General features: G+C 46.6%; 2 protein-coding genes and 2 long non-coding RNA genes across 8 annotated transcripts in view; 1 reads left to right on the forward strand and 3 right to left on the reverse strand.

The window, feature by feature from the left end:
• Window positions 1-768: 768 nt before the first annotated feature.
• CKB (creatine kinase B) lies at window positions 769-8801 on the reverse strand. Of its 2 annotated transcripts, none has more exons than XM_027674049.1 (8): window positions 8668-8801; window positions 7601-7813; window positions 6320-6474; window positions 5276-5408; window positions 4187-4358; window positions 2584-2707; window positions 1715-1904; window positions 769-1132 (listed from the first exon to the last, which is right to left on the reverse strand). In XM_027674049.1, the coding sequence occupies exons 1-8, from the start codon at window positions 8789-8791 to the stop codon at window positions 954-956; spliced, it is 1290 nt and encodes a 429-aa protein (XP_027529850.1). In that variant the 5' UTR covers window positions 8792-8801; the 3' UTR covers window positions 769-953. The 2 variants fall into 2 exon arrangements, with proteins under 2 accessions (XP_027529850.1, XP_027529851.1); XM_027674050.1 differs by lacking the exon at window positions 7601-7813 and adding an exon at window positions 6956-7143 and having other exon boundaries at window positions 8668-8778.
• A 30-nt stretch (window positions 8802-8831) lies between these two features.
• Window positions 8832-12975, forward strand: part of TRMT61A (tRNA methyltransferase 61A) — a 28175-nt gene continuing 24031 nt past the window's right edge. Inside the window, exon 1 of one of the 2 annotated variants that reach the window (XM_027674053.1) lies at window positions 8832-9082. Coding sequence is in view for 1 of the 2 variants with exons in the window: in XM_027674051.1 (XP_027529852.1) it covers window positions 12694-12697 (4 nt within the window). In the remaining variant the exon portion in view is untranslated. Of the gene's footprint in view, window positions 9083-12586; window positions 12698-12975 lie in introns of those variants that run through there. The other variant, XM_027674051.1, reaches the window with a different exon arrangement.
• Window positions 9222-12975, reverse strand: part of LOC113963168 — a 4309-nt gene continuing 555 nt past the window's right edge. The window contains exons 1-4 of one of the 3 annotated variants that reach the window (XR_003532664.1): window positions 12811-12957; window positions 12204-12382; window positions 11057-11162; window positions 9222-9502 (exon numbers count right to left, since the gene is read on the reverse strand). This is a non-coding gene — a long non-coding RNA (uncharacterized LOC113963168). Of the gene's footprint in view, window positions 9503-11056; window positions 11163-12203; window positions 12383-12460; window positions 12519-12810; window positions 12958-12975 lie in introns of those variants that run through there. The other 2 variants (XR_003532667.1, XR_003532663.1) reach the window with 2 other exon arrangements.
• Window positions 10295-11050, reverse strand: LOC113963169. Its single transcript, XR_003532668.1, has 2 exons — window positions 10888-11050; window positions 10295-10680 (listed from the first exon to the last, which is right to left on the reverse strand). It is a non-coding gene; the product is annotated as an uncharacterized LOC113963169 (long non-coding RNA).

The raw sequence follows: 12975 nt of genomic DNA on the forward strand, positions 1-12975 counted from the left end.
CTCACACCCAGAGAACAGCATGAGCTTGCAAGCCAGACCCAGTTTGGAAAAGAAAACCAACTTACCATGTTTTAATTGACTATACTGCTCATTTTTAGTTTCATGGGACAACTGGTGCATGGGCCATCAAGAGCCAACTGAAGAAACCTAATTATCGGGTATTTTCCTGCAACTGGCAGCTTCCAGCCCCCATCTCTTCCCTGGCTGAACTGAAATCACTTACAGAGAAGCATAGAATTAATCTAGATTTCACCTCACTCCTGAGCCTCAAAAGAGCAATTGGTTGTTTACACCACCTCTCTGCAGAGCCTGAGAGAGAAGACAATCTTCTTTGCACAAACTAGCTCAGGGTCAACAGTACTATGGGCTGAAGTCTGACCTCAAAGCACTGCTCAGCAGCCCCAGGAGGAGCCAACTGAGAACAGCAGCCCTCTGCACCCAGCCCTGTCTCCTCACCCGCACAGGAGTCAGCCTGGCTTGCTGTACTCAGGATAATAACAGTTTATAGTTGGCATGAGCAGATGCACAAGTCAAAGCCTTGGAGGTAGGGCATGTTTGCAGTGACTCATGTTTAACACTAGTTCTCAAATTTACAGCAACTACAATCAAGTTAAAGGTTCAACTTCTGCTTTAACATTTCAACTCAGGTGGTCTGCAGCAGCACAGCCAGGAAGATGTGCTTGCACACAAAACCAGCCCATCTAGCATAACTATGAAAACCAAGTCACTTAAATCTCAAAGACATTCAGTTAACGTATCTAAGACATCTCAGGCCAAACAATAGTTTATTTCATTTTGAGCAACATCTCAACCATCGAAAAAATAAACTCTAACACAGATGGATGGAAGACTTCTCTACAGTGTAACTAAGTGGGCTCTGACCCCAAGGGTTTGAATTGGAGTGACCTTTTATTATTCATCCAATAAGTTAGGAAGCATGAGAATAAAGTGCTTTATTTCTGAGCTGGCATGAGGTCATCAATGGACTGGCCTTTTTCAAGGCGTTTTTCCATTTCAATGAGCAGCTTCACACCATCCACCACCATCTGCACCAGCTCCACCTCAGAGAAGCCAAGACGATCAGCATTGGAGACATCAAACACTCCTCCAACAGCAGCTGTGTCCACACCACCTGCAGCAAGAGATTTAGTTAGAACACTGACCACAGCCAGAGCGGGTGAGTCTGCCTTTCTTCCCTCACCAGCTGGAGGTGGGGACACAGCAAGATGATTCTCTACAAGCTGCCACTGGTGCCTCCTCCTACGTGCAGGGAGATAAAGCCACATGTGACTGAGACATAAACCACAGACCTTGCTGCTAGGCCAGGTCTTTATTCTTTTGACCCACGAGCAAGCTAACCCATGGTCAGAAATAACTTCTGACTAGGAGATAGCTCCAGTGGGTAAATCAGGATTCCCACCCCTGCTTACAATGTGAACAGCTGCCACCAGGTCCACCTTATCTGGTACTCAGAATGACACACAGGACATAACCAGAGAGCAACACACAGCACAGTGTAAGCAGAGCACTGGCATCCCCAATTCCTCCAATAAACAATTTAAAGACTTTGTTCTCTCCATGTGCTTTACAAAGGAGCCTTTTGGATGGTCTGACAGGCAATGACAGTGTGAACAAGGCATGGCTCTGGCTGTAGCCAGGCTTCTGATGGTGTCTTAGGGCACACTGACCTGGCCATCGGTGTATCAAGTCTCACCTGTGCCTCGTTTCTGCAGCCGAAGCCTCTTGAGGACTTCTCCGAACTTCTCATTTTTCCCAAGGTGTGGCAGCTTGATGTGCACACCGGCACGGAGCCCTGTTCCAAGGTTGGATGGGCAGGTCAGGATGTAGCCCAAGTGTGGATTCCACATGAACTCGTAGTTTTTGGCCTTGAAGAGAGTTTCTATCTATAAATAGAAAGAATGGATGTTTAGAGATTGTTCTCTGCCTAAAGGATGTAGGACATCCATTAGTGCTCATTTACAGCTTCAGTCACCTAGCAACAGCCACAACACTTGGAACAGCTATTTCAGTCACATAAGCCCCCTCCATTTGGAAAAAGGGCCACCAACAAGGGGCTTTTAAGGCCTTAATCTTGCTCCTAGTGGTGAGACAGGCTAAGTTTAAAGGCTACACTTCTTACATCACTATCTCCTGGAAAGTTTGATTTAGTACATGTCAAGCTGACACATCTCTTAGGATGAGGAAAGGAGCTGGTAAAGCTGAAATTCATATCAAAACTAGGAGAGAACAGCATTCAGCCTAGAAACTTCAGTCCAGCTTTGCCCATCCTCATTCAAGGTGTCTCAGAACTTTAGAGAACTACGCAGAATTTCTTTAAAATACATTTTAGACATTTGGATAAGGGTGCCACCATATCAGAAATGTATTCTAGATTTCATAGCCGCAAGGCTTTTTACCAATATAGGTGTTTTGGAGCCCTCACAGCTCAGGACCTCATCATGATGTTTCCAGAGATCCAGGCTATGAAACACAACCATGCAGGACTCGGGAGGAGGCTTGAAGAAGTTTGCACTTCAGCTCTAACTAGAGAACCACATACCAGCTCAGGCAATATTGATTTACCTTTGTTAGCCCAGTACAGAAGCGTTGAAATACTTCCTTCATGTTGCCACCTTTTTGCATGGAAATAACTCTAAGGTGATCCTCCTCATTGATCCAAACAAGGAAGGTCTTGTTATCATTGTGCCTAGGGGACAAAGCAAACAAGTCCTTGTCTTCCCACCTCTCATTTTGAAGAGCATGAAATTGCTCATCACTGTAGCTTTTATTTCAAGAGGCTCACTTAATTGCTCATCAAAGAAATAGATCTTACTTCTTTTGTCTATGCAGTTAAGTATAGACCTGCTCTTTTCAAGAGGTAGTTTGAATTGGCCTTTATCTAAACGGGTCAAAGTAATAACATGGCATTACCTACTCTTACAGTATCAAACCCTAAAATCTGCTCAACCCCCTAGCTCACTTGTGGCCCCATTTTACAAATTTAAGCTATTTCATCTGCTCAGCAGTCTGCAAAAGGGTGACCAGCACAGACTCTGCAGCAGCCTTGTGTTATGGACATCACTATACCATGCTGACCATGTATAACAGCTTTCTTATCAGAATTGTCAGATTCTGTTAAATTGCATTTTGTACCTTATTTTCACTATTAATTTTTGATCAGGGCTTTTCAGAGATGCTGTAAAAACCTCTGAACAATGGGACTCTCTTGTCCCAGCTTGCAGCTGACAGCAAGTACTCTCTCCGATGATATTTATCATGCCGATAATTTCTGAACTTGATTAGGATCAAAAATTAGCTAGTACCCGAGGAAAGTTATTTATGCAGACAACACTAAGACATTACACTTCAAGTGTAGATTAGTCATGCTCAGATGACAGCGCTATCTGGTGCTGGCAATCTGCAGGTAGATGATGCAATCTTAAAGGTGACCTACAGAAACAATGCGTGCTTCCTCTGGGTTGTACCGAAACAGCTGCAGTAATAAGACTGGAGCATTCCTGGTGATGAAAACCTAGCCCTTAACTTACAAGGGAGCAAGCTAATTATGCTGCAGAAGCTCCCGAGATGCAGAGTTTTATGTAGGTGACCTACATCTAACAAGCAGAATCCTTGCATTCCATACCTCTGCATCAGTCAACTCCTGTCACTGAGTCTCTGGGGGCAGGGGGAAATCTTATCACTAGTACAGGTAAAGTCATACTAGTCCAGCACCAATGAGTTTCTGCAAGCAGAAGTCATGAGACTCCAAGGGAGTAACTATGTATCCAGGATCAACTCTGAGCTAAGACACTGCTATGGTTTGTACCACAAGTTACTCTCAACTCCTGGACAAGAGCTGAATATAGTGGTACATCTGCTCCATTAGAAGTGATCTACTTTTATAAGCTGATTCAATTTTCCTCTGGTGCTTCACTAACCTGGGCTGGATGGGCAGGCTCTGGTTCCAGGCTAGCCAAGCTGGCTTGTTCCTACCAGTATAATAACACTTGTCCAAATTCTGCTGGTTAAGCTGCAACTTTCCCCAGAGGACAACACAGAAATTTCTCAATAGATTCAGTATTACAAGTTGAAGCTGCTGTTTAGCCCAACAGTACCAGTCACCACCAAAACTACAATATTTTTTTGCAGGGATCTCATACAACTCTGTTCTTCCAGACATACTCACCAGATGCCCCTGGCATCAGGCCAGTCTCGTGCCATCCCAGATGCCAACAGAAGAGGAGAAACTGGCTTGTCAAACAAGAAGTGGTCATCGATCAGCTGCTGCTGCTCTGCATCAGTCATGTTCCTCAGAGCATAGTACTTTCCCTTGAGATCACCATCCAGACTACCCAGAGCTGAAAGAGAGACACTTTCAGGATGGGACCAAAGGTGTTAGACGTTCCCAGCACTTTACAGACCACACACACAGTATGACAATGTCTGATCTGCTGCGTTTGGTTCCTCCCTTGCTTTCATCTGCAACGGCAATGCCTTTGCGGCATTGCAGAACTTGAAGCAGTATCAGATGATTTGTCTGCACCTTCCAGGCTTATACAAGTAGCCTTTGTTCCCTTACATGCAGTATAGAATCGTTACTGCTGCAGAACTTACAAGTGGACTGCTTTCTTCCAAGGAGAACCAAGGTCATGAATATAACAAACAGTATTATTCTAGTCAAGGACTATTACCCTGCCCTTGAGAGGTTTTGGAACAACCACTCTCCCAACCTCCAGAATATGCACCTTGAGCATATCATCATTCTTTCACTTAATGGCATTGGAAGGCAACAGAAACAACTTCCAGCTGAGGAGTTTTCAGTGAAAACTTAGACTTACTCTACTCAGCTGCAGATTTGCAGCAAGACTACACCTCTAAGCAAGCTGAGCATTAATGAAAGTAAATTAAAAGCAGCCACAGAATACTGCATACCCATGACTCAAGCCCTGTAGTTGCCACATACCTGTTACATTTCAGGTTTGAGCCCTGACGAACCAACTTCTTTCACCACACACACACAGACAGAAGCTTTTGAGATCAGCAAAGGTCAACTTAATGCAGCCCAACTTCCTCTGACATGTGCTCTTGCTCTCAGCTACATACTGCAACGCTGAGGCAATGCTAATGCAATGAGCCTTTTCCAGGGAAGGCTCCATGTTCAGACCAAGTCTCCTGGGAGGTGGCTTTTGCCAACTGCCTCCATTTCCAAACTGCAAAGAACAGCTCTTGCACAAAGGACAGACATATTTCCTTGATGCACCCAGTTCTCACTTACCTTCAACAGAGAGCTTCTCAATAGCCCGCCTCTCTCCTCGACTACAGTGCGGGGGAAGACAGAATCCACGGATGCTTCTCCCAGTTCTGACACGGGAACTTAGCACATAATTGGGATCCAGGTCATCACCTCCCTACAAGATTAGGAAACCAGTGAGTACAACCCTGTCACCAAGATACCTCCCCTAAACACACGTAGCTCCCATACATTTGAATGTGCACCTTACACTTGAGGTGTTAACTACTTGGACTGTAAGACAGTGTCTTACTGCAGGACTACTTCATTCAGCATTAGGTCAAGTATGTGTGACACAACCCTTTTTTAGAGGCCAAGGGTACAGCTACTAAATAGTCCTAAAAGACAGGGATACCACCAGACCACCAGTTTTATGTCCATTTCAGACTACAATCTGGGCTTCTGTTACCCCTTCAGATCTGCAATCTAGAAGTATCAACATGAGGCACAACCTTCTTTAGGTAGGTGTTTACTCTTGCAAACAAAAGTTATTCATTACTGTTCTCCAAAGTTTCTTACTTTCAGTATGACCTACGGCAAGCCCATCAATGCGTCATCAAGAACTCCTAGAGTTCACAGTAACATTTGAAATCCATAAACCAGGCAGAAATCCTTACTCCTAGCCATAATATCTATTCTATAGTATGACACCATCAGCCGATATTTAAGATCCAAGATCAGATAGCAGGAAGTGTTTAATTTTTATGACAGGCCATGACTCCTAGGACAATGTTGTTTAGGCTTGACTACTACAGCCCACGGTTCATGGAAATACATAAAGGTGTTTGGCACAACCTGTGCCGCAGCAGCACCTGAGGGAAGCTCCTGCTGCATGCCAGCTGCCTGGTTCTACCCAGCCACTGACATCCTACAGCAGCAAACTCTTCAGTCTGACTGCATCAGACTCACAGCCCATGTGTCTGTGCTCCGTGGAAGTGAGGGGACAGAGCCTGAACAATCAGTTTAGGCAGCTACCAAAAACTTCACAGTCCTCGGACCAGTAACCTGTAATCGATCAGAGGTTTATACCTGCAGGTTATCAGCATTCAGGTCGGTCTTGTGCTGATCACTTGGTTTGTAGCCACCATGCCTGTCTTCAATAACTGGATCAAAGAGCTCCTTAAACACGTCATAGGATTCTTCATCACCAGCCACACATCCTACTGTCATTATGAAGGGATGGCCTGAAGCGGTAATAAAGTCAGAAGAGCTAAGTTTGGGTGACGTTTGGCTGTACTCCAGCGCAGCACTAACCAGGCAAGTTCTTTAGTGGCAAGTCTAGTCACTTAGAAATTCATTCTTACATAAAAACATTTGGAGAGACCCTACATTTTGCACTTCATCCAGTTAATCAAATGCAGTGCTATGGAAACCCATAGCTGTTGTCATTAAACCATGCTCCTTTGTCAAGCTTGGTTTAGGACAAATTTGCACAGCACATCTAATTTTACTAACTAATTTAGATCACTGGATAGAAGTTATGTCTAAACAATCATGCTTTGCTGTAAGCAAGCATGCTTCGCTTTTTTGCTCCTTCTGCTACAGAGCTACATTTCTGTAGTCTGCTCATAAATACCACCTCCACAAGATTAGTTTTAAGTCACCATATTCAAAAGCACCAGTTACTTCAGCTGGTTCACACGGAATATTCTCAACGCGTTTTACCAGGATTATCAACCCCAGTCTGAATGACATCATCCAGGGTGAAGCCACTGGGCGTGACTCTGTCTCTCAGTTTCGTGTATAAATCCAAGGTTAGAACTTTGGCCATGTGGTTGTTGTGGGTGCTCAGGTCCGGGTACTCCTCATCAGGAGGCAGTCTCTGATTATTTAGTTGGGCCATTTTGATATTGCTAGAGTAAAAATAAATACTGTAATGTTAACATGTAAACACATCTGCTCCCCCTTTTCATAGAAGTGCTAGAGAACATCACATAACCAGTTTGGAATAAGAACAGATCAGGACAGCCAGGAAAGCCAACATTTCCCCCCCACCTCCCTCCCTGGTTGCATTATAATTAGGATGTATTTGGTTTGAGGTTTTTGGTTGTTTTTTTTTCCTTCAGATTTAAAGTATTTAGCAGAGTAGTTACATAATTGAAGTGTCTGGGAATTGATATGTCAGATCACAGCATGGAACATGGCTTGAAGGAGCACAGCCTCTTAATAAGGCCATGCCTTTAGCGCAGTCTCTCAATGCTTTGCAAGATTTGCCCCTCAGTAGCTCAAGAGTTTTGGGTGCCGTTGTCAAGAAGCACTTCCAGTCAGGAGGGAGAACAGATCATTATGCAGATCTAACGGTCCCATTACCTGGGTTGTCAACCCCAGTCTGGATGCAATCATCCAGGGTAAATCCACTGGGGGTCTGTTTATCTCTCAATTTCTTGTACAGGTCCGGGGTCAGCACCTTGGCCATGTGATTGTTGTGAGCTTTCAGGTCAGGGTACTCATCCTCAGGTTTGTACTTCATCTTCAGGAGGTTGTGGCTGTTTGAGAAGGGCATGGCTGACCCTACCGTAGTCACTAGGGGAGAAAGAGGGGAAGCCTATCACAGGGGGCTTGGTAGCCTCCGAATCGCCCGGGGGAACGCCAGGCACCCAGGCAAGGTCACCTTGGCTCGTGTTCCACCCGCGCCTTTCACACCTTTGCTGCTACACCGCTTGCCACAAGCGCCAGGAAGGAGGAAAAAACAGAAGTTCTTCACCTCCACCAGCCTGGCCCCGTCCTCACCATCCCGGCCGCAGAGGCAGGGGCTCTCCCGCCTCCCGGGTGAGGGGACGCTCCCAAGGTCGCCGGGAGCGGCCGCGGCAGCGCCGGGCAGACCCCGCGAGTGGCTCCGGGGCGGGGGGAGCGGCCGGGCGGCCGCGGGGCAGGGGTGGCTCAGCCCAGCCGGGACCCGGGTCCAGCGGCAGGTGAGCGGGGCGGCTCCGCTGCGCCCTCGGAGCGCGGCCGCGCCTCCTCCCAGCGCTGCCGGACCAGAAGGTCCCGAGCAGCGGCAGCGCCCGCCGAGCAACGGCTGCTCCCCGGCCAGGGAGCGGAGGGGCGGGAGGCATCCGACAAGCCCTTACACAACAGACGGCTCCCTCGGGGGACCTGGACGGGGCGAGCATATGTAACTACCCTGCTAAATACCGGGTTAATCTGGTTTTAGAGCGGGGCCAGCCCGGTGAGCACCTGCGTCGCGCCCCGCGCCCCGACTGCGCCCCTGCCCTTCGCCGCCCCCCGCTCCCCTCCTCAGCCGGACCGGCTCCACCCCACACGGCAGGGGAAAAAAAGGACAAAAAAAAAAAAGGGGGAAAAAAAGAAAAAAAAGGAAAAAATACAAAAAACTGAAATCCCTTGTCTTAAGGCTGCATAGTGGCTGCCCCGGTACTTACCGAGGGCTCCGCAGCTATTGCAAGGATGTCCGCGCTGCTCCGCGCTCCGTAACGCCCAAGCCGGAGTGGAGCCCCGATCCTGCCGTTGCGTCCCTTTTATATAGAGCGCTAACCGTCGCCCCATTGGCCGTTATTTATAGCCCATTCATTCCATTGGGCCGCGCGCCGGAGGGCGGGGCCAACGCTCCGCTGCCGGCCGGTCCCGCGCATGCCGCCATTTTGCTCGGCGTTGGGGAGGCCGCGCGGGGGCGGGGGGACCTCCTGGGGCCGCTCCCGAAGAGCTGTAGGGGCCGCGGCGCCTCCGCTGAGCGCGGACGTCTGGGCAGAATCCCATCTCTCTGCGGCATCGTGCTCCAACATGGCCCGTTGCCATGAATATTGGCTCTTCACACCTCGGTCGAGGATTCAGCCGCGGGTGTGATAACGTGCCATCCCAAAACTGAGGGTTATATAATGTCAGCACTGGCCGTAACTGTCAGTAACTGCCCCTGAGGCGGGTGCGGATCTGGCGCCCAGCCCCCGGCAGCCCGGCTCTGCTGAGGAAGGACCTGCACCTCGCCTCCAGCACCTGCGAAGCCGTGGGCTCGTTTTACAGTTTAATGTGAAAGGAAGTAGGGTGGTTGTGTAAAGCACAGCGAATCCTCTGGTTGTCATGTGCCAAAAAAAGAGAAGTCTTAAGCTTTTATTGGAGAGTGGGTGATTTCCTGCTGAAGATGGGCACAGGAACTCTGCAATCTGACCCATCTAAAGCTCACCTGAAATTCGCAAAAATAGTGACTTCCACTGGTCCCTTTGTGAGCCGGTTTGTCCCAAAGCCAAGATGCAGCGGAGAATCCTGATGTGTGCAGAAATAAATATATTAACAATGTGAATGACTGTCTTGATCTGACTTTCACCTTTACATAATAGTATCTTTATCTTTCTCTGATGTGTGTTTCTCACAGCAGAACCCATGTTTATTATCCTCCTCTCCAAACAGAGTGTACTTATCCACGTGAATGCAGATCCGAGTCCCACAGTTGCCTTCCGTGACACAAGTTGTGAATGTCAGGAGACATCACGTAAAACTCTTTCCCTACCACAATCCTTTCAGCACCACAACCAGTACCTTCACCCTAACAACAAGAAGTGAGGGCACTTTACAGAACTGCTTAGGATTTAAAAATAAGAATGTACATATAGAAAAAATCATTGCAAAATAAAAAGCCTAGACTGCCTGAAATAAAAATATACTGTGTTTGGCTGCCATCCAGATTTCCGAGTTATTCCAGGTCTGGTAGACTGAGATGCTGAATATACAGATCTCCAGGAGAAGCCAAGGGCTCAGCATCTGTACAAGTCCGGCCTCTTATCTTCCGGATCAAAGAACAAATCCTCTCTCTAGGACTGCTCTGCACTTTTAACCTCACAGAATCTTCCCCTACATATTACTAGTTTCACACAACGCTCACACTTCAGAATAGTGTAAATTGCGAGTAATGCCATGGCTAAACAAGTATTAAATGAATGTAAGCGTAAAACTGTACCGAGAGTCCTCAATAAATTAAAATATAAGTATAGTATTGCTGGATTACCTCAGCTGCAAACATAATTCTGAGTGTAAATTTTTCTAATGTAAAACATGTATTTTTAATATTTTATTTGAAATAGAAATAAAACTAAAACCATTTTCTTAAATTATACCATATTTTTGTGGTGCTGTTCTTCACAAAAAGAAAAAAAAAGCATATCAAGGTAGGTTCTGAAGGCTCCTTTCATCTTATTCCATAATCTATTGCCACACAAAGAAAGAAGCAATCAACTGTTCCGTAATGTAATTGTTCAGTAGATTTGTGGAGTCAAGGTCACCAAGATCCAAAATCCAAGGATCTATTTCTGTTCATTGGATATTCTCTTTCCCTCCCAGTCTTGCAGAACAGGGAACACCGGTCATTATAAGCAGGTAGTAGATCTCAGTGTGCCATACATTACAGCATTTCCAACACAGACACCTGTTTTTCACAGAACTTCACTCTGAGAAGCAGACATGGAAAGAGAGTCACGGGTGCAAAACCACTAAAATATGTTCAATTTATATGTTTAATAAACAGTGCGCTCTCTCACTCTTTTCCCTCACCACTACTTGACAAACTTCTAGTGTGCAGTAAGTCAGAAGTGGCTGGGTTTTACTCAGACAGCATTTTAAGATCTGCCGAAAGCTGTGTGTAAACTGGATCCTACCTTTGTCACAGCATCCCATGCCAGCTTCCCTGGTGACTTAATTACAGATGCTGTGCCGTGTGTCAACAGCCTCTGATCACCCGCTCTATCTCCCTCATCTGCTGGGAAACATTTGCTTTGGATAAGCCTGTATGGCCTGTTAGACTGCGATAAAGGCGCCAATACTCACTTTCCATGCTGGGATGGTATCTTAGCGAATACTGACTTATACATGTTGAGTTCTGCAGCTCAGGATGGAAAGGTGGGGTGATTACTCCAGAGATCTCTGCACTGAGCTTTAACAATGAAGAATTAAGGAAGTTAATCATGGGCCATGCAGCTAACTTCCTAAGAGGCTTAATTATAAATGTTGTGCAGTGTACAATTGCAAGAGGGGATGGGTGCTGGCTAGTGAATGTGTCTTCTGCAATTACTTGCATGAATGTAAGATGAAGCTGAAGATTTAGGAGATAAACATTTTCTTAAAAATGTAGAAGAATATTCCGAATTAGGAAACAGCAAGAGAAAGTAGTTTGCTATAAACAACTGCATTGTCTCCAGTTCCTAACTGACAACTAAACAGCACTTGAAAATTAAACATAACACTCATGTAATAGTAAATTAGAGAAATTGGTTATAGTTGCATCTGCTTAACTTGTCAAGTGAAACTTCTCTTCCCATTTATATTTATCACTTAAAATGTATTTGCCTAGTTATTATCCTTGGTGTACTTTTTCTCACTTCTTAGGCAGTCTGTTGAAAATTACTGATATTTTCCAGTGAGCTGAGGGCCTGTGGAAACTAGGAGTTGCTAAGTGTCTCAATCTTGCACACAGTCAGGCCCACAGTGATCTGAACATCAGCTCATCACGGGAAAGAAAGGACATGAGAACATAAACAATGACAAATATAGCCAGTGACACTAAAAATGTCAGAAAATTAAACAAAGTGGGTGCAAATATAAAGGCAAAGTAGAGCCATGATTGCCAGTCAGAAAAACAGCTGAGTAGGAGTTTGCAGTTTAAGAAACCTCTGAAACTGCATACATTATGTTTAGATTAGATGGAGGAGAGTTTCATAACTAACAAAGACTACTGCAATTATGCTATGGGTAGGTCAACACCATAACAAAAAATATGTTCTCACTGAAGGTAATGGGAAAAAAAATCCCTTTTACTTGATGGAACCACAAAAAAGTCACAGCTCATCATCTGAACAGATCTCCGTTACTGTGGTCATGACTGTGAAAGGATGACTTTCTCCATTATTGTGTATTACAGGTTACTGGTGAATGCAGCACAGTACAGAGCATTATCTGATTTAGCTGGGAACACTACCTGCACGTCCAGGGTGATTCACACACTCTCTGCTATGCCCATACCCCTCCCATGCCAGGTGGCCTGGGCTTGTTGTGAGCAGAAGATGAGGCAATACTCTCCTCCTTTGCTTCTCCTTGCCTCCTGATTACATCCCCCGTACCACCAGGGCACACAGGGCTCTCCACATCACTTCAATCCTAAACATGAGACACAAGTAGGAGTTAGTACCATGCTGTTAGGGGGTTAGATAACGATTCTGCTGCTTCTGAGCCCACATTGTGGTTTCTCCTGCAGCCTTATGAAACCCCTGTGAGGAGCTCGGTTGGCCTCGAGCTGCCTTTCCTGGAGTAGGCTTCCCTGGGGGAGGGCAGGCAGAACTTTCTGGAAGCTCCATTCCCCAAGCACTGGAGGCGAGGCTTGGGTCTGCCGATGGCAAAGGCAGAGCCATTACCTGGGGAAGGGGCTTCAGCCCTCCTGGTGGTGTTCCTCGAGATTCCTCACACGTTGGATGGGTGAGGAATGCAAGTTCCCATTGGGGCCACCAGTCCCCATCATGACTTTCAATAGTGACCCACTGGGACCCCTCAAGTTTCACAGAGAGGGCAGCTACCCGAGGCAGGAGCACCTCGGCAGCTCATCGAGAGGGGGGCTGCTGAGGGCAGTCAGTGGCTGCCCCCCCTCCTCAGGGTCCCAGCAAGGAGCACTGAGGGGGACAGGCACCTTGATGGGACTGTAGGCATGGTGGGCTGAGGGGGACAGGCGCCTCGATGGGACTGAGGGGATGGCGGGC

This window comes from Neopelma chrysocephalum, unplaced genomic scaffold, assembly GCF_003984885.1.
Source record: "Neopelma chrysocephalum unplaced genomic scaffold, ASM398488v2 Primary Assembly neopelma1_24, whole genome shotgun sequence".
Lineage (NCBI taxonomy): Eukaryota > Metazoa > Chordata > Aves > Passeriformes > Pipridae > Neopelma > Neopelma chrysocephalum.

Bases quoted from the DNA above. Each gene is read 5' to 3' on its own strand.
- CKB (XM_027674049.1), bottom strand. From the start codon at position 8,791: ATGGGGCGACGGTTAGCGCTCTATATAAAAGGGACGCAACGGCAGGAT. The intron at 7,814-8,667 runs GTAAGTACCGGG...TTTCTCCCCTAG, and splicing joins CAATAGCTGCGGAGCCCTCG to TGACTACGGTAGGGTCAGCC. The intron at 4,359-5,275 runs GTAAGTGAGAAC...TCTCTCTTTCAG, and splicing joins TGAGAAGCTCTCTGTTGAAG to CTCTGGGTAGTCTGGATGGT.